At 38.8% G+C, this 21,930-nt stretch overlaps 1 protein-coding gene and 1 long non-coding RNA gene across 3 annotated transcripts in view; one reads left to right on the plus strand and one right to left on the minus strand.

Moving 5' to 3' along the window:
* LOC128248743 (uncharacterized) overlaps nt 1-21,930 on the plus strand; it is a 33,634-nt gene that overhangs the window by 9,539 nt on the left and 2,165 nt on the right. For both annotated transcript variants that reach the window (XR_008264931.2, XR_016243232.1), the window contains exon 3: nt 17,227-17,358. This is a non-coding gene — a long non-coding RNA (uncharacterized LOC128248743). The remainder of the gene's footprint in view (nt 1-17,226; nt 17,359-21,930) is intronic.
* On the minus strand, nt 288-5,742 carry LOC106877703 (tubulin alpha-1 chain). The gene is made up of 3 exons (XM_014926659.3): nt 5,609-5,742; nt 1,662-1,884; nt 288-1,474 (listed from the first exon to the last, which is right to left on the minus strand). Exons 1-3 carry the CDS (start codon nt 5,609-5,611, stop codon nt 345-347), a joined length of 1,356 nt encoding a protein of 451 aa, XP_014782145.2. The 5' UTR covers nt 5,612-5,742; the 3' UTR covers nt 288-344.

The following is a 21,930-nucleotide window of genomic DNA, read 5'->3' on the forward strand; positions in this document are numbered from 1 at the left end:
CTAAATAGATGGCATTTTGTTCACCACTTTAAACAGGTTTGCTTAATATAGGTATAATGAATAAGGCAGAATCATAGGACAAGATGCTTAGCATCCTTTCAGAATTGATTAAGTATTGAGAACTTTCGTGGGTATAATAGACTTACCCACCTCCAAGATAGCTGGCCTTGTGCCCAAATTTGAAACCAATATAGGTATAAAGCTTAAAAATGATGCTGATGGTGACAGTTGATTATTAGTATATGACTGGTATATGCTTTGAAAAAAAAAAAACGAAAACAAAACGATATAGATAAAACGGCAAACTTTATTTCCATACTTTGTTACATTTCAAATTATTGGAATTAATATTCATCTCCCTCCTCATCACCTTCAGCCTCAACTGTGTCAACACCAACTTCTTCATAATCTTTCTCTAAAGCAGCCAAATCTTCACGCGCTTCAGAGAACTCACCTTCCTCCATACCTTCACCCACATACCAGTGAACAAAAGCACGCTTGGCATACATCAAATCGAATTTATGATCAAGACGAGCCCAGGCTTCAGCAATTGCTGTGGTGTTGCTCAACATACACACAGCCCGTTGGACCTTAGCTAAGTCACCACCTGGAACAACAGTTGGAGGTTGGTAGTTGATACCGACCTTAAAGCCAGTTGGACACCAGTCAACAAACTGAATTGTCCTCTTTGTCTTGATTGCTGCAATAGCCGCATTGACATCTTTTGGTACCACATCACCACGGTATAACATACAGCATGCCATGTATTTTCCGTGGCGGGGGTCACATTTGACCATCTGGTTGACCGGTTCAAAACAAGCACTAGTGATTTCACCAACATTCAGTTGCTCGTGGTAAGCTTTTTCAGCAGAGATAATTGGAGAATATGTAGCCAATGGGAAGTGAATCCGAGGATAAGGCACCAAGTTAGTCTGAAACTCAGTCAGATCAACATTGAGAGCGCCGTCGAACCTCAGAGAAGCAGTAATAGAACTCACTACCTGAGCAATCAAACGGTTCAAGTTTGTATACGATGGACGTTCGACATCCAGGTTTCTTTTGCAAATATCATAGATAGCTTCATTGTCAACCATAAAAGCACAATCAGAATGTTCAAGAGTGGTGTGGGTAGTGAGGATAGAATTATAAGGCTCCACCACAGCTGTTGCTACTTGAGGAGCAGGATAAACTGAAAACTCCAACTTTGATTTTTTTCCATAATCAACACTGAGACGTTCCATCAACAGTGATGTGAAACCAGAACCAGTGCCACCTCCAAAGCTATGGAAAATCAGAAAACCCTGAAGACCAGTACATTGGTCTGCCAGTTTGCGGATTCTATCAAGTACAAGATCGACAATTTCCTTCCCAATAGTATAATGACCTCTAGCATAGTTATTGGCTGCATCTTCTTTACCAGTGATAAGTTGTTCTGGATGGAACAGTTGTCTGTATGTCCCGGAACGGACTTCATCTGGAATTTTGAATTTTAAAAATTTGAGAAACAATCCTTCACAACATGCTAAGATGAAAAACATTTTTAACAAAATTTACTGCAGGGCATCATTTGATTATACATTAATTATGAATTAGGAACTAAGTTTGAAGGAAGTGGCTGAACCATTTAATTGTTTAATTAACCAAACTATCAGATTACTTACCAACAACTGTTGGCTCCAAATCAACAAACACAGCTCTGGGAACATGTTTCCCAGCTCCTGTCTCACTGAAGAAAGTGTTGAAAGAGTCATCAATACCACCGATAGTCTTGTCAGATGGCATTTGACCATCAGGCTGGATGCCATGCTCTAGGCAATAAAGTTCCCAGCAGGCATTACCAATTTGGACTCCAGCTTGGCCAACGTGAATACTGATACATTCCCTCTGAAAGCAAAAATGAGAATATTTTAACATGTTTGCAGATGGAAAATAAACCAAATTTATAAAGACATTTGTGAGGTGGAATGGCAGCAATGGGATTTTAATATCCTCATTAAATTTTAGTTTCCCTAACCACTGACCTCAGGAAATAACAAACCTTTCGCAATATTTCCGAAATTCGTTTAACATGGAGACATAAGTGTAGGAACGAAATTTGCAAATTTAGGCTTGTTAGAATGATGAGGTCAGTCAATATAAAGATCCCTACCCGTTAAGGAAAAAAAAAACAACAATAAACCCCTCCCCCTAGCTTGCTGGGTGTTAAACGTAGAAAACGAATATATAAAAAAAATCGCGCAAATGAACCTAGGAGTGGGGAGTGGACTTACGGAAAATTCACAAGATCCGATATTTCCCTCATGACTTTCAGGAGAATGTTAAAAAAAAAAAACCCTCTCCTCTCCCAATTCTACGGTCTTGGCCTCCAAGCAGGCTGTCTACATGCTAGAAATAACAGCCAAATCTAAAATGGGCAAGACCATTTTCAGTTCCAAACACGATATTTTGCGCCGGTCGAATGACTGTCTTTAATTTCACTTTGTCACAGTATTTCCTTGCTATTTTTACTTTTCTTTTTCAAAAAGAGTTTGCTGCTTATTTCTCTCATTTTTGCAAAAACAAAAAACACTTTAATTTCACCTGAATTACTTTGTCATATTACTGCGGGAAATTACTCTGAAAGAAATCTTTACAGAAAAGTGATTAGTAGATTGATCACACATTAATTTCATTATGCTTTCGCAGGTTTGTGAGATTTGGCCGTTATTTCTAGCATGAGAATAGCCTGCGTGAAGGCAAAGGCCGTAGAATTGGGAGGGGAGAGGGAATGGGAGTACATATTTTCATGTTTTGGAAAATTGAAATTTTACAATTTTTTTATTATCAGAATAGTATTGTCTATAGCCGAAAACGTGGGATTCCGTAGAAAAAAAAAATTTCAATATATATCCACTTTCCGAAAGTCCTCTCCCCACCCCCAGGTTCGTTTGTACAATTTTCTTTTCATATTCGTTTTCCACACAGTTGTTGATACTCAGCTGGTTTTTCTTTTGTTTTCGTTAACGGGTGAAGATCTTTACATTGACCAATGTTGACAATTTCATTGGCTCATCCTGCTCCCAACTTTTTGGGGCCGCGCTTGCACCCCCTAATTCTTGAGCCATTCATGTGCAGGGATATCTTAAGTTCCATTATTTCTTTCAATAGATTCCTGTAACAAATTGCTGTCAGATTCTTACACTGCCCTCCAGAACATGATTACGAAAACCATACATACTTTTAAAACAGTAATTCTATACAACTGCAAAAGGGTGTGCGCTTGTGTTCTACATACACAGTAAGCTACACTTCTATTACGGTTAAGAAATCAGATTGTAAAGAGAATACATAACTGTCGTTTAGGCAGATAAAAATGAAATCGTTACTCGATGTACTGAAAATATACGCTAAAAATCCCAAACCACACCCAAAATTTAGAAAACAAGGTCAATTTTGGGCCAGCAAACCCGAAAAAATATAAAATAAAATAAACTGCATGCCTGAAATATCTTTTAGTATCAACCTCAGAGCGAACCTGAAGGAGAGCAGCCTCTTATAAGTACCCTGAATCAGACTACTGTGAGTTAGTACGCCACCTGACAACTTCACCTGTTGATTGGTTTACAGTAGAAAATTGGAAATATCGCAACCTGCAGAGGTTGAAATAATTTATTAGCAAACAGGTAAACTGTGTGGTTAATTCGCTTTGTATCCATGTAATCTCGAGTTCAATTCCCCTGCACTGCAAACAGCGGAACGACTAAAATAGTATAGATTACAAATCGATATCTTTACATCTGATTAGATTACGAGCTAAAAACTAAAGTCCCATCCATATGTAGCAACTACAGTTTCAGTGCTTTAGTCAGAACATTACTCCTCACTCTCAGATAAAAAGAGTATATACATCACAGAAAACTTATTGAAATACTGATTTCTCCAATTTTAAAAAGAGATATATAATAATAATTACGTTATGAAAAAAAGCAATCTGAGTTAAACGAAATGTCACCACTGAGAAATTGAACCCGGTTCGTCGTGAGAGGAACATAAGAATTGTGCAGTAAATTAGGACAATATTGTAGAAAGACATACTGAGAGAGGAATAGCAGGTGGGAGAAGAAGGAGAAAAGCGCGAAACAAGGAGTATAATGGAGTTCAGTTTAAAGGGAAAAAAAAAAAAATTTAAAAACCGGGTATGAAAAGGCGGGTGACTGCAACGGTGAGCCGCGAAAATACTAGGAAGTGATTGTAGTTGACTAGATAATGATGCCTGCTGTTTGTTTTGATATCTATTTTTATAAATGAAATTAACGGTGGACATTGTAATTAGACACTGAGGGAAAATGGCTGTAACTATGAAAGCAAATACGATTTCAGTTAACATTTAAAATCCATTTTATATTAAAATATTTTGAAAGCCGTAATTTCTTTGGATGTATAATAGTGAAAGTTTGGCGGAGGTAAAGAATACGTACACCACAGTTTTCGCCAAAAACTCTAACCCCTAAATACAGGCTCAAACCAGACACCTGAAAGGATTAGATTTAGGTGCACTCAATTATTTAAAAATTCTCTATAGGAATGTTAATTTCGTTTAATTTTTTTTTAATATTTAAATTTTGCCCAAATCATCTAAGTTTTAAAACTTTGTGAAACTTATAATAAAAAAAAAAATCTGATGTGACGGGCAGATCTCAAATGTTTGTAAATTCTAATCGAACTAAGAAAGTAGAAACGATTAGTTTAAGATAAAATAGGTCCCGATGAGATAAAAGAAAAAAACAAAACGGAAACAAATTTTACAATTAAGGAGATTCATTCATTCAGCAGCAGCACGTTAATCATGAAATCGTAATTTTGAGCCTACATGTGCGTGTCGGCGTATGTAAGTAAATGAAAAGTTATTCACTGATTTATAAATTACATTTTCACAAGATTACAAAATCAGCAAAACATAACAATGCCGCATTAATAATAATAATTATTATTATTCACTGACGTCGCCGCAGCGATAGATCACTTGCTGATAAATATTTCAAAGAACGATGGCTATTAGTTGAGCTTATTTATCATTTTGAAATCTGGGAAGTGATGGATGACTGTCACACGAAGTGACCGTTATAAAAATTCCGCCAAAAAACGTATTTAGAAAGTGACATAGTAATGGGTGAATGATGACTGCTTTAAAATTAACCCAGCAGGTGCTTGGCGACGACTGTTACAGATCGATTTGATGAATTTACTGGAATGGGAAAACATTAATGAGAAAATATACAAATGAAAGATAAACAGAGAAATTGCCACATATTAAAATTCTCGTTTCCCCTTTCTCGGGAAATTAAGACTTTCGATTACATGAGATTTTTAAATACAGACATAGCTTAGTGGTTTCAGCCTCATACTAGTTGAGTCAGAAAGTTCTCGTGGAAGATTCCAGAAGCAAATCGGATGCCAAAATTATCCTCAATTAAATCTTCATCAGAGCGCATTGAAAATTTAGACAATTATGCTTTAAATAAAGATACAGCTTGACAAAAGAAAAAAAACGGTGGATTAGAAAAGAAAATTGATAAAAGTTTTCGAAATTATTGAATTAAAATGCGGAATTGAAATGTAAATAGCTTACCATTGTTCAAGATTTGTTAGAAATTTAGTGAGTTGAAAGAAAGGGATTAATTTGTTCTGTAGATATGAGGGCAAACTTTAGCTGAGAAGACTCACTGGGACGTGATGAATCCTACATGAGATCACAAAGCAACTGAATAAGATCACGCAGTGCCGTGTGGTTTTATATATAGCAGCACTACTCACCCTCTCTTTATTTATCTATCTATCTTTCTCTAATTCTCTTCCTTCTCCTTCTTCATCAATTAATATTCTCCTCTATACTTCTTTTCCCTTTCTTTCCTTCTGTCTCATATTTTTACCTCTTACTATTCCTCAGTTGCGTCCTGCTAGTCGGTCGGTCATTTACTGACCTTCAGTTCACACTACCCAACCACCCTCCCTTTTATTTCTTCTTCACTTCCACTCTATAGTCTTCTATCTTACCTCCTCTTACTATTCCTCTTACCTTCCCCCACATTTGCTTCTCTCTCTCTCTGTACCTGTCTCGATCTTTCTCTTTCTCCCTATTATAATGTGGGGAATATCAGTTTCAGTTCTATTGTCCAAGCCGTTTCGTCATTTATTTGGAACACTTCATTTATGTTGCTAATTTCTCGGAGAAAGGATGACTACCACAACACCCTAGAGTTTCCTTCCTTAAAAATCCACAGACTCAGACTTCGTGTCAATAGCTCTAAAAAAATTGTTTAAAAAAGATGTTCTATTATTGCTGTCTTTTCTTTCAACACTAAATGCTCATCTTAAAAAGTATATACATGGTTGCAAAACGAAATACTATGGCTTCGCCAGCAATTTATATATATATATATATATATAGCTCCAGATGGACTATATGTAATCTGAACCTTTCCCCCCTTATTTTTTAAAATTTTTTTACAGAATCCCACGTTTTAGGCTATGGAGATTCCGATTCTGAAAAAAATTTTTCAAAACTCTCAATTTCAAAATTTCGTGTCCCCCCCCCCCGGTTTTTATATAGATCCACAGGGTAAACCTAACCCTAACTCAAACCCTAACCCTAACCCTAACCCTAACCCTGACCCTAACCCTAACCCTAACCCTGACCCTAACCCTAACCCTAAACCTAACCCTAACACTAGTTTTGTGAGATTTGGCTGTTATTTCTAGCATGTAAATAGCCTGCTTGGTGGGGGGGGGAATTGAAATTTTTCAAACAATTTTTTTTCAGAATCGGAATCTCCATAGCCTAAAAATTAATAAATGAAGGGGGGAAAGGTTCAGATTACATATAGTCCGTCTCTAGTTGGGTAGTGTGAACTGAAGGTCAGTGAATGACCGACCGACTAGCAGGACGCAACTGAGGAATAGTAAGAGGTAAAAATATGAGACAGAACGAAAGAAAGGGAAAAGAGGTATAGAGGAGAATATTAATTGATGAAGAAGGAGAAGGAAGAGAATTAGAGAAAGGTAGATATATATATATATATATGTATATATATATATATATATATATATATATACACTCTTCGGGTAGCAAGTGTGTCGCACACACCTGCATGTCATTTAGAACACTATACTATCAATACGCTTATTCAAATGTATGCACTCTCTCTCTCTCTCTTTCTTTCCAGTCTGACTCACAACACCAGCTTCATCACAAAGTAGGACCACGTGCTAACAGGGAAGGTTCTTACGAACCCACTAGAAATAATAACTAAATCGCCTCAAATTACATCCGCTATTATAAACATTAAATGCGGTAGCCTACAATCCTAAGACAGACGAGATGGTCACGACTGGTACAAGTCTGCTCGATCAGGGTCTATCTAGGATTAAATATCAATAACAACAATAATCCATTTCCACCTTAATCCCACTCCGTTTACATACCCTTATGCCCACATGCAACCACCCGCAACTTTCTCTCATAAACCCTCTATCGAAATCTCACCCAGCTACCATTATCCAATTGATGTTTACGTCATAGATCTTCATTCAACACACTCCCGGATGTTTGATTAGACATTATTGCTCATCATCATCACCACCATTTTTCTACCGCCATCATCGCAACCACCAGCATCACTACCACCAACATCACTATTACCACCACCACCACCGCCATCATCATTCATTACACCACCATCACCATTATAATCCAGAACGTCATAAGAGTGTCACAGAATAAAAGATAAAATTTATGGTGTACGTAGAATGTAAGTAAGGCTGGTTTAAATTTCCCATTTGCAACCAATTTATTCCACTTTGAGAAAAACATTCAAGTCACAGAGCGTCAATTCGCCATTTGTGTGGTATCAGTCTGTGACACTGTGGTACCCGAGATTGATGCAGCAGCTACAAAGTGACTCTGCGTAACACACTGTCGTACTTGATATAGGCGCATGCGTGGCTGTGTGGTAAGAAGATTACTTCTCGACCACTCTGTTTCAGGTTCAGTTTCACAGCGTGGAAGCTTGGGAAATTGTCTTCTGCTATAACCTCGGGCTCACCAAAGCCTTGCGAGTAGATTTAGTCAATGGAAATTGAAAGAAGTCCGTTGTATGTGTTATTTCTTTACTACCCACAAGGGGCTACGCTTAGAGGGGACAAACGGATTAAGTCGATTATATCAACTCACAGTGCGTAACTGGTACTTATTTAATCGACCCCGAAAGGATGAAAGGCAAAGTCGACTTCGGCGGCAGACGAAATACTGCTAAGCATTTCGCCCGGCGTGCTAACGTTTCTGCCAGCTCGCCGCCTTATGTGTGTGTTTAGCCCGTTGTATGTGTGTTTGTCTCCACCGCTTGAAAACGGTGTTAGTTTATTTACATCCCCGTAATGTAACGGTTCGGCAAAAGAAAACGAGGATCTTGTTCAAAACGGGGGCACCAGTATCTTCTTAACGAAACACTTTGAAAGTTGGGACACTGGTAGAATGTGTCATATAAAACATCTTTTTCTCTTAGTCTTCTTAACAAAAAAACGTACATCGCAAGTTATTTCATGTTAAAGTTGTCGTATTTCTGTAATTTCAACCAATCACTGACGTCTATTCAGCTGAATAGAGTTACTGCTATCCGGTCATAAAAATGTTATTCCCTGTGACATATTTCATCCGGTTTAATCGTAATTTATACGCATATATTGTTTATATAATAAATTACGCTGTGCGTATCTATGTGTGTAACAATTTTAGAGTTCGGATTCTAGAGTTAGGGTTAGGGTTAGGGTTAACAGTCTAGTTAATCGGAAATGTCAGAACTAACGGGGATTAATACGATATACACCGTTACAGCGCTAACTGTTTTCAACTGAATAGACGTCAGTGATTAGTAGAAATTATCGAAATAAGACAATTTTTTACATGAAATAAATTCGAATACAAAAATTTTTTTCTGTTCTATAACACAAAATAGATAAGTATACGAAGTTTGAAAGTCTTTCGGTACCAAAAACACTACATAAAACATAAATGAAAACTGGTGCCCCCGTTTTGAACAAGATCCGAAGATCCGAAAACGATACAATAAGAACTTGTCTTTTAAAAAAATTAGGGCTGGTGTTGGTTTGTTCGACGAAACTCTTCACGGTGGCACCACAGCATGGTTGCAGTCCAATGACTGGCACAAGTAAGAGGTAAAAACAAATAACATACACAACTTCTTTCGCTCGTCCCATCTCTCTCCTCTCCCTCCCCCTCTCTCTCTCTCTATCTATCTATCTATTTATCTCTGGCTAACACACATATATACAGAAACACTATGTCCACAGACTATTACGTACACGATGTCACAAGAATAATAACTACACACGCTGCCCACACAGATAATCATTCACACAATGTTTCATTTCGAAGACTAAAACCAGTCCTTCCTTTCAGAACTAGAAAATACTTCAGCTGTCCTCCCCCTCAGCAATTAATGTTTCTCAACAAAACTCGGACGAAGTCCACAATGGAGTATTGCACCTGCTTCTTTCACACAGACTAAGGTGGCCTTAGTCCAGAGAGAGATTATTCTTTTAAACATGTGAGACAGCCTCGTCTCACATATTTGCTGTCTTTTTCTTTCTACAGTAACTATAATGGCCTCTGCTTCGCGAAGGCAGTTGGTCTTGTGTTACCGTTACTTGGGTATTTTCAGCTCTTTATCCCATCAGCCTTACTATGTCCCCCGCTCTAGCCAAACCTAACACGAATTATTATGATTACTCCTTCCTTTCCAGAATGTTGCCTCTCTTGAATTTCATCTCTCTCTCTCTCTCTGCTCATCGTTAACAACATCAATTTCATTGTTATCAGAGGGCGTCCCTTCTTCCTGATTTAGCAAGTAAAAGAATGTTACATGTACAATATCTTTCGCACAACGACAGACAGTATTACCTCGTATCATTTGTGACATACTCTGTCACAAACGACACCAACGCACTGTCACATATAATGGTGTCACTCATAACATAATTTCCCATTTCGAGACATAAATACAGATCGAACGTCACATAGATAATAAAAGACAGTCACACATACTGGCTTGTTCATTGACACGCGCATACAGACAGAATTTCACGCAAACTACACAAAATGGTTGGCACTCCGTCGGTTACGACGACGAGGGTTCCAGTTGATCCGATCAACGGAACAGCTTGCTCGTGAAATTATCGTGCAAGTGGCTGAGCACTCCACAGACACGTGTACCTTTAACGTAGTTCTCGGGGATATTCAGCGTGACACAGAGTGTGACAAGGTCGGCCCTTTGAAATACGGGTACAACAGAAACAGGAAGCAAGAGTGAGAGAAAGTTGTGGTGAAAGAGTACAGCAGGGTTCGCCACCATCCTCTACCGGAGCCTTGTTTTCGCTCAATAAACACTCAACGCCCGGTCTGGGAATCGAAACCGTGAGTCCGCTGCCCTAACTATTGCACTACCACACAAAATAACATATGTACATAATGCGATATGTTCACAATATCTCACACTTGCATATGCAGTACCTGCAGGTCTTTCGTGTAGGAGACAGCACCCCAGCATAATAATTAAGATCTATTAAATAAAGTAGGAAGTGAGTGTAACCTTTAGTAGTATGATGATAACTGGATACATTTCAATAGTTTTAATCCTCCTAAACAAGTCGTACTTTATTTGCGATTATCAGATGGCTGGAGATAAATCCATGCAAAACAGTATTGTAACTCAATGTCAGACAGAAAAAAAAGAAGACCCGACACGTCTGCTGCACGGAAACCCTTGATGTTGAAGACTAATAGTGGTGTAGCTAGAGCGTTACAGCCCTTGAATTTTCTCTCCCCATCCCGCCACACACAAGCTTATACAACAGACCCAAAACTACCCCCTCATAAAAGCGTCGACCGGTCTGCAAAATTTTTTTTTTACGAGAGTTCAGGACCCCAGTTATGAACTCATTTGCATACACCCAATCAGAGCTCAACTACCAAACTAATTTATGAGCGCATAACAAGTGATGGGCAATAAGATAAGGTCACTTGAGTAAGGAATGACCATGCTTCTTTTCTCTTTTAATAATGTTTGTTGTTCTTGTTCTTGTTTCAACCATGGCTGCTTCTGCGTAGTTATTTGTTGTTTACTTTGTAAAACAGTAAAGGGAGATGGTTGCTAGCACATTACCTTCTACCCGCATTTTCCCCATCCACTTCTTTATCATATGGGGTCCTAACAAAATTCGATAATAGGTATAGATGCAAATCTAATTACTTGTCTCCTTCTAAAACCAGGCATAATTTGGCGATCGGTCGACTTACAACACCGTTCTTCGTCTTGAGTTTACTTGGTAGAGTATATTTGTTAACTTGACAACGAAGTCAAGGTGAGCTCTGATTGGCTGTATGCAAATGAGTTCATTACTGGGGTCCGGAACTCTCGTGGCAAAAAAAAAAAAAAAAATCGCGAGCGGGTCGACTGCTTCACTCGTTCCATTGTCTCCACCCACCTCCTGCCACGCTACTGACAACCAATAGATCTCAAGAGTTACATTTTTCGTAATGAAACAATTATTATCGAAATGACTGTAGCAGGGTTTAGAATTGAAACCGCGTTAGCTCAGTAACAAGAAATAGGACCACAACATATCAGGTGATCTCGGCTTCGTTGTCAGTCAATGGTATTTTAGCTAGGTACGATTTCTACTGGAAATTTCCATAGGTTTCCCGCAAAAACTTGGTTATAAATCGAGATGTGCCCCACAGTCAAGGGAGAGGCCCCTCTGTGTTAGACCCAGTGTGGCCAATAAAAGACAGAAAGAGAGGCATCAGACGTCTATGAGAAAGCAGGTTTCTTGGTCGCTGCCCGATCCCAAGTTAAAAAAAAACAAATCATTTGTCCACAATGAATGTATAATTTTCTCAACACGAATACGTTGCTATTTAATTCTTAGACAAACACAACATACATACATGAATACCTCTAGGGATCAATGTTACAGCCTCCGGCAATTAAACACTGTAATCATTGCAATGTTTATGCACAAATAAATGGTCTCATCAAAAACCCAAAATGGACTTGGTTGTATATGGGAAACAGCATGCAGCTTCATTCAGCTCTACCAGTCATTGAACATTCATAATTGTGGGAACGAAGTTTGTTTAGGGGGTACAAACCCAGGTCCAAATTTTTTAACATATAAGGTCTTATTTTTATTAATCTTAATAGCAAAACGAAAACAGGTAATATGAAAATAATAATAATTATTATATTTGAACATCAATCAAATAAGATAAATCCAATAATGGAAAAGTAATGTTTCAAATCAGTCCCAAAATATTTCTACGCTCGTTCGTTTTGGCAATGTAGTTTTTCAGTGGGCATGTTCAAAGCATTTTCACTGTCTCTATTCCCAATTTTTTTTTTGTGGGTGCGGCTTACACCTAGTTTCCGACCTTATTTTAACACTCAGTTTACCAATTTCTACGTCTAAATCTAGTATATATGTGTATACACACACACACATAAGAATTTGTTAAATCCGAAACCTGGTTCCTGTTTAATAATGATTTTTTTAGGTGATTTTAAATGTCTTGCCCGCTCACGTTTTTGGTATGCTGCTATATTTCATGTTGAGAACTTTTTAGGTCTTAATAGACACAAAATGTGATCTATTTCTAGCGCATTAATTGTCCACGTTAGTGGTCGACGTTATTTTTAAAATGTACCTTAATCCCCTGAGATTGCAGATAATATTTCTGAATCTCTTTGATTCTTTAAATGTGCTGGCCCCCTGATAATTAATCGATATTAATTAATAATTACCAGATCTTATAATTATATATATATATATATATATATATATATTCCTGACTCCGAAAGGATGAAAGGTAAAGTCGACCTCAGCGGAATCTGAACCGTGAAGACGGACGATATGCTTTTAGGCATTTTGCACGACGTGCTTACGGTTCTGCCAGCTCGCCGCCTTAATTTATCAGAAGTTATTAAAAGACTATTGTTGACTATCGTCATTGTTGTTGCTACTGCTGCTGCTGTTGTGGTGGTTTTGTTCGTTGAAGGTCACTCTAAAGGTCAACTTCATCAAGAGGTTTCAATTGACATCAGAATATATCTTTTTCATTCATGGCGTTGAATTGGCGGAGCTACTATGTCGCTACCTTATTCACGCTCCGTCTTGTTTTACATCACTTCTACTTCCTTTAGTTTACGACTTCCCTTTCTACTATTTTCTTAATTTCCCTCATCTCTCCTCCACATCCCTCCCCTTTTCTTTTTCTGTTCTTTTCTCTACAACAATTACTAGATACAGTATAACATACCAAACTGAAACCAATATCAATGGATATGTTTTGCTATGGCGTTTATAGACACTCCAATCCTGATCTCTAGCAAAAGAGAACGACTAGACGAGAAGAGGGTGAAATTTTAGTCTATTTTAATCCTTCTTCATCCTAAAAATGGTTTATTTAACATTTTTTGTTGAAAGTGGGAATAGGACTTTTTTTCTTTTGTTCTAGTCAAACAAATATATGTGAGACTGCTTGTTGCCAAACTATTAAAATCAATCGATCAATAAGGTCTTGTAATTAAATCGTGATACCACGAAAGCTTTCTGGATACTCTTCAAACCAGTTTTGTGAGCATAGTTCATTGACACTAAACATGCGAAGTTCGAGTTTTATACAGAAGTATTACACAATTAGTCTGCCATAATACATGCTGCTAATCGCAATGTTATCGACGTAACTTTAGACATGTAGTGAAACTACCTATCGTCACTAGATACAAAACTACTATCGCCATTACATACAATCTTCTCATTTAAATATAAATAAATGCGAGCGTAGTAGAGAACCCATTCCTTGTCCATCACGTGACTGATCATTATTCGAATCGGCAACTTCTTCGAACCGTTCCCGCCAGAACGCAAACTGACCAATCACGGCCCCTAATAAGGTCACGTGATAGAGTAAAATTCTGAAGCCTTCGGGAGCCCATAGTTTGTTATAAATAGCTTTAACTCATACCCAATAATTTGTCTCGGTCCAGTTTCTCTTTGAGAACTGTTCCGTGTACCACACGACAGCAGCAGCAGCCAGCGACCACTTCAGCAGCTTCGTCCAGCCACGATGACCTCCGCCGTCGCCACATCAGCAACAAGAGTCTACGACTACTATCCAGCATCATTGTCATGACCAACACGATTAATACCAAACAGCCTCTACACTACCAGCGTCAACACGAATTACTATGTACACCAAACCAAACCTCCGCGGCACATCTCTCTCTTCGATTCTGTTAGGTGACTCAGCTTCACCACGGTAAATAAACAGACAAGAGTTCTTAAACAGACAAGAAATTCTCAGCCAGCGATGAACATCTGTATAACAAGAAACACGGCCCGGCATCGATACCACGACATCACAACTAGTGATCAGCACTGCCGCACTCAGCCTCTCCTCACTTTCACATACAGAACTTTTCCTATAGTGTACTAACGAACTGGTATAATTGCTCACGTGTCATTTACTGACTCTTTCTATCTGCTGTAATAACTCACACATGTATCACTCACATACACACTTTTCTTTGTATGACGGCCTGTCTTTGATTATGTTCTTATATGTCGCATTCACACTCTCACACAGACATACATCTTTAACGCTACAATAAATATATCTGTTATTCATCTAATACGGTTGTGGTCTTTCATTACTGGTCATCTATGTTATCGTCGCATAACATATCATGTATATCATCTTTGATATATATATTTGTATGTTCGACCGTGTGACGCGTTTAAATAAAAGGAGTCCTCTGTTTTTCCATTCGTCACCATTTCGCACGGTCGTCCCTTACAGAAATTAATTTGTGAGATATGTTCGTTCCGTTTCTCGATTTCCCTCCATCTATCTTTCATCAAGTCTCTCCCTACTCTCACTTAAATTAAACAATGAAGCTTTCTCAAATTCATCTCCTTACACATTATTCTCTGATGAAACCTGCTTTTTTCTTTCATTATACTTGCTGTTTTATACTCCCACACCTTTACATGCATACGTACTTACGTAGGTATAGATAGATAGACAGATAGATATATAGATAAATAGATAGAGATGGGGAGAAAAGAGGGAGAGAGAAAACGATAAACCATTACCGAAAGGAGAGATTAAAATGGTTCGACCATGGTAAATCAATGGCGCATGAACCTTTACAGAGAGAGGCCGACTTCTTCGATATTTCGGGAACAGTCAGCCGACATTATTTACGGATGGCGGCACGTACTGTTGCAATATGATCATCATTCGTTGCCGTGAAAGAAGTCCAAATATGGAATTGCCTTCGAGAGATGCGTCTTACGATTTGAAACGCTTTTACATGTGACATTGCGTACAATCTTCCCGAATAGATGTATACATACATGAACACACACACACATTAATCTGCACATCCAGCTTAACTTGGAAGTGTTAAGAACGCCGTAGACTGTGGTAATCGTCCTGAGAAATCATCTCATATGGACGTTAGACACTAAAAAGTACACACACACGTGTATGTCTGCGTGTGTGTGTGTGAATGTGTATGCGTATGTGTGTGTATGTAACGTCTATAGGAGATGATTTCTCAGGACGATTACCGCAGTCTACGGCGTTCTTAACACATCCAAGTTAAGTTGGATGTGCAGATTAATGTGTGTGTGTGTGTGTTCTTGTTTGTATACATCTATTCGGGAAGATAGTACGCAATGTCACAAGTTGTAAAAGCATTTCAAATCGTAAGACGCATCTCGGCAACGAATGATGATCATATTGCAACAGTACGTGCTGCCATCCGTAAATAACGTCGGCTGACTGTTCCCAAAATATCGAAGACGTCGGCCTCTCTCTGTAAAGGTTCATGTCGCATAATTTTATAACCAATATTTAATATGCATTATGTTGCGGAAAATCTACGACCGAACCACAATCAATTAAGAGTTATTTGATGGTTCGAATGCTGACGAGAACTTACAGAAAGTGTTATAAGAGGTGACGAAATGTATGTGTATGATTACGATATCGAAACTAAAAGGCAATCGTCGCAGTGGGCTGGATCATCGCGGCCAGTGGCATAGTTAGAATACGTGCCACCCGGCACAGTCCTTGTGTTTACCATCCCTCTCCCGTTCATGTCACTATACAGTAGTGGTTCTTAACCCATTTTTTGTAGCGCCGTCCTTTTAAGTAGTTGTTATGTCTAACACCAACGTGAGTGGTGAGTGAAGTATCACGACCATTTTACTCTAAAAATGGATTGTATAAGCATTTACAGTGAAATCATAAAGAATTAATAAAGACAAAAGTTGCAGGTTTGCTTTATACGTTGCAAGTTAATGACTTGCCTGTGCCTGGTGAGATCTCATTTTATTTTAATAACCATTACTCGATTTTTATTATGCATAATATAATTACTATTATAGATATAATTTAGTATGTTATGTTGCCTCATTGTCGCCACCACACTTTAGCTCCCCCTTCGACATGCACAGCAGCCCCTTGGGGTCGATACCGCCCACGTTGAGAACTTCAGCCATACAGGTTTATGTAACAGACCCAAAAGTACCGTTCCTATAAAAGCACCACCCACGTGGGTCGCCCAAACATCCCATTCCACCCGTAGCTACGCTACTGATTGTGACTGCTACATCCTCTTCCACCCACCCCGAAAAAAAAAGTACGTCAGAATCGTTAAACGGAGACGTTGGCCACCAATAGATCTTGAATGGTTTAAATGGGAGAAGATTAAAAACCAAGCAAGACCGTAGTGAGTACCGTGAATACTCCACATCCCCACGAAACTGTCGCCGCTATGTCTTAAACATTTTCGATTGAAAGAGTAATGGTCTCCCCGTGTTTGTTACACGTCATTAGAAAGCAATAAAGAGTTTTACTTGGATGTCTTGAGACGTTTAAGAGATGCAGTGTGAAAGAAGGGGCCTGGGGTGTGGTCAAATGAATTCTAGATGCTGCCCTCGACAAAACATCTGATCATGCATTGTCGTTCTCTACTCGGAGCTTTTCGGCAGAGCACAAGACGGCTCCCGTTCCTTAACTCCTCTACTCTTCGGACTTCTTTTATTTATTTATTTACTTACTTATTCATTTATTGTTCTCAAATTTAATATCCATCCTGAAAGGTTTCTGATTTCAGGTGAATGGAGAGTTCAAAGAATATTTGCTACGAGAGCTGCGACCATCCCTGAAAACGCGTTCCTAAACTGGTGAACGTTGAGAGTTGTGTACCAAGACAGAAGAGAACTATTCTGAAGGTAACAAACTTGCTTAGAGCCATAACTCACTTTTTAAAAAATATTCGGTTACATTTTGGAGAAACCTCTTGTGAGTATGCACTTGTGTGTGTATGTGTACATAATTGTGTGTGTATGTGTGTCATTCAGTTTTATTTCAAGATTTCTTGCCAATAAAGAAAGAGCCGGTTTCTAACCATGATCCAAGGCCCCTTCATTGAAATTTCAACAACAGAGTATTTTTGTATGTGCAGTATTTGGAGTCAGTGCATGGGTAGATTCGTGTGTTTTGTTTGATGAATGTATTCTCATGCACGTTGTTACATGTCTAGACACGCGCATGTGTGTGTGTGTATATGTAAAATTTTTTGTTGTCAACATAATTTTGTATATTGATGCAGTAATAAAACAAAGTAAGGAAGTGGGACAGTGCCACTGTGACTCTTTTCAGAACCGTTGAGACTAGTGAGATGAAGAGAGGGAGTTATCTACGGAACGGAGACCTCGCAGAAATATTTGTAACAAAGTGGACACGACTCACGATGCCTTAGGGCCAACTGATAGCATTAAACCGGGTGACGAGTCAACTCCACTACCTAAGAACAAACCTGGCGGATAAAAGTGTCAGTAGCCTTAAGTTTGGAATTAATGATTTTAGTTTCATTCCTGTCTGGGTGTTGTATATATCTAGGAATACGACAACTGATAACAAGTGGGGATCAATATCTGTTGCCTTACTCACTGCATCTTTGTGATGTGTGTGTGTTTGCATGTATGTATGTATGTATGTATGTATGTATGTATGTATGTATGTATGTATGTATGTAATATCATAATTAAAAGGCCAGTTATTGACCAGTTCATAACGACTATACTGTTATTAGTATCCTTGGTAACATTCATCACGGATGTTTATACTTATTGTGGTAGTTTGTTATTTCAGAAGTGGTGTGTGTGGGAGATAGAGGGAGAGGGAGGATGGGGATATATAGATTATCCTTCTAGTAAACGAACTGATGTAAATGAAAGCCATGACTCATTGTGCGATGATGATCCATTATAATTCACTGAAGCCTTTACGACGGAATCAACATCGTCTTATTTGTTTCCAAGACAACGTAATAGTCGCACCGATCATCATACTTTTAAAAAGTTGTTTTACGTAACTATGTAACCAATAGAAGGCTGACTAAACAGGTTAAACAAGAGAACATTAAGCCAACACCTATAATCGGAGACATATTTCTGGATGCTGGATGGAGAAACTTAATTGGTTTCTTCTAAAGAGACAGCTGCTCTCTGTGGTGAACATGTTCCCAAATAGCAAAGGAACTCCTTTGCAGAAAAAAAAATATATAGTGAGAAGGTGATTGAAAGTAATTCCCTGGGGAGCCAAAATATTTCGAACACAACTCATTGGCACTAAAGATATTTCAAAGAATAATAAGAAAGTATGTTCTTTAATCAGTAAGTGATCTTAATACTCACCAACAAACACAAGTAGAGAAAGGGTAGAAAAGAGAAAGTGAGCTAGTAAGAGTGGTGGGACGAAGCAACTGCATCGTTGGTGAGTTACCATAGTTGTCCATCTGTGCCTTGTCATTTAGAGACAGCGTTTCGTTCAGCCGGTCAGCCAAACTCGGTTCTCACTAACTGACTTTGGCTTACGAAGTTCTAGTGTTCATAACTGTACAAAACTATCTAGAAAATAGATAAAAAAAAAGGCAGTAAGTAAATAAATACCACCTGATGTCGTGGCTGTAAGAGAGAAAAAGTAGAAAAAACTAGAGTTAATAGAGCCAGGACGACAATCATTAAATAAGGATATAGCTCCTCCAGCTACACTATTCATGAGCAGCCACAAACTATGGCACACATAGTGAGATGTTCTCTAACGTAAGAACCAAATAATTTGGTTGTTGACATTAGAATGTATAATGAAGATGTAGAAAACCATTTTCAGGAGTAGCAGATTCGAAACCGAATCGACGAATTTCCAAATAAAAGCCACGGCTTAGTAACAGCCAATTTCACGTGATCGGCCGCTTAACTGGCCAATCAGTATGGAGCCATTACGCGATACAACCTTCTAGAAATTTCTACAACGTCCCTAACGAGACATATAAATAGACGAGTTTTAGTGCCAAGCCTTTGCAGAGTGTCGAAGGTGACTGTGCCAAATGCGCCGCCTCTCTTACCAGGGATATTTGCTCATAGACCTGCCGATTCATTTCACACGTCTCACCCCTTGCCACAAAGTGTTGGGAATCGCCGCCATGAAAATCACGCTCTCACTTTTCAGTATTTAACAATTATTTTAACAACTTCTTATTCAACCGAGCAGACAGCAGCTACGGTATTGCAATTATGAATTTAACGTTTTATCTGCAGTCTTAGCAGTATATTCACAGAGCCTATTTAACTAACTATTTTCTCATAACTACCGAATTGTGCTTTGCATTATGTAAGCTTCGTCGTGTATTATTAATTCAAGACCGACATGGAAAATGTTTTGTGCATTGAATAAAGTTTCTGTTAATCGTTCACGTGGTGTTGTTCGTTATTTTCTCGCGGTTCCTCTCACACCTTGCGATACAGGTTTTGGTGAAGAAAATTTAGCTGAATGTGAAGCGGATTCTATAACAGCAGTTTCAAATTTTGGCACAAAACCAGCAATTGTAGTGGGAGGGGTTAGCCGATACCTTCAACTCCTGTACTTCATTGGTATTTCATTTTAACGACCTTGAAAGGATGAGAGGCAAAACTAACCTTGGTGAGATTTGAACTCAGAACGTGTGTGTATCTGTGTGTGTGTGTGTGTGTATTATATTATACTATATTCTTTTCTACTCTAGGCACAAGGCCTGAAATTTTGGGGGAGGGGGACCAGTCGATTAGATCGATCCCCCAGTACGCAACTGGTACTTAATTTATCGACCCCGAAAGGATGAAAGGCAAAGTCGACTTCGGTGGAATTTGAACTCAAAACGTAAAGACAGACGAAATACCACTAAGCATTTCGCCCGGCGTGCTAACGTTTCTTATTTTTTTATTGCCCACAAGGGGCTAAACATAGAGGGAACAAAACAAAGACGGACAAAGGGATTAAGTCGATTACATCGACCCAGTGCGTAACTGGTGCTTAATTTTTCGACCCCGAAAGGATGAAAGGCAAAGTCGACCTCGGCGGAATTTGAACTCAGAACGTAACGGCAGACGAAATACCGCCAAGCATTTCGTCCGGCGTGCTAACGTTTCTGCCAGCTCGCTGCCTTTATATTATACTATTATGTTGTAGTGTATCGTGCGCGCGCGCGGATACGAATGTGTGTGTGCATGTTCAGGTGCAAAAGTATATAGGTATGTGTGTGTATTTGCATATATCATCTTATTCATAGCGAATGCATCCTTTTCATGCAGACACCTGTCTGAAACAACACATTCCTCTCATGCCATTAAAATATCTCATTTCCGTCTCCGATTGACACTTCAGGTCATCCCTAATCCCCTACAGTTATAATTATCATTACTTTGTTGAAGCAATTACGAAGCAGCCGTTTAAAAAAATAATGAAAGGTACCCACTAAATTTAATCTTTCATATATCGACACATTGTTACATAAACCAACTGGAGAGCCTCTGTGAGGTCGTTCGACCTGCTAGAAATAGCAAATAATTCTTCTTTTTTCAAACTACACTCTGCTGTTTTATATAAGGATCGGATGGACGTAGGAAGAATGCCTCTGATTACAGGTATGTCCGATCAATGTTGGCATGGGGCCAAATGATAATATTTAGAGATAATGAGAGAACCTCTCCGTAGTTGCTTTACAAGCTAGAAACAGTAGACAGTCCTCCGTGCCGTCCTAAGAAAAAAAGAAAAAAAAAAAGAAGAGGAATGACATATTGGTCGCTGATATAAAGAGGCAGGGTGGTCATGACTAGAATACCTTTTCTCGTAGGGCAATTCAGTTATAGTTGAGTGGGAGTAACGAACAGCTTCCTAGCTACATTTTTCAACCAGTTCCTTTCTTATTGTCCTCGGCTTTTCCACGTTGAAAATTATGAGTCAATTCTATTGTTTAAGCGACTATTTCAAGTCAGACTTGGGTCAAGAGACGGAAAATCCTTTGTCTGGCCTGACCTAATTTAGTTAGGAAAAATATAAATACAGAACCCCAAATCGGTTCTGCCTCTTTTCGCTTGGCTCCTGGCCAAAGGAACACTTTACGTATGGCCTATCATCACGCAAGTACACAACTTTCGCCCTCTTTACTTGTCTAATTTCGTTTATTCTTTCTCTCTCCTTTTTTTCCATCCGTTCCATTCAGCAAAAGATGAACTTAATTACCTGTGTTTTTTGTGGGGTCCGGAGGCGGCAAACGGAAGAGCCGCCCCGAGCGGCACACACTCTAGCTACGCTAGTGGGAACGGTAAGTCGAATATATCGATCCTGTGCTCAACTGGTACTAATTCTATCGACCCAAAGGAATAAAAGGCAAAGTCAGCCTCGGTGGAATTTGAACTTAGAACATAAAAAGCTCCGACAAATAAGCAGTAATATCGAGGAAACAGAGAGAACTATTGTAGGGA

Source organism: Octopus bimaculoides, chromosome 9 (assembly GCF_046866305.1).
Source record: "Octopus bimaculoides isolate indiv1 chromosome 9, ASM4686630v1, whole genome shotgun sequence".
In the NCBI taxonomy this organism is placed as follows: Eukaryota; Metazoa; Mollusca; class Cephalopoda; order Octopoda; family Octopodidae; genus Octopus; species Octopus bimaculoides.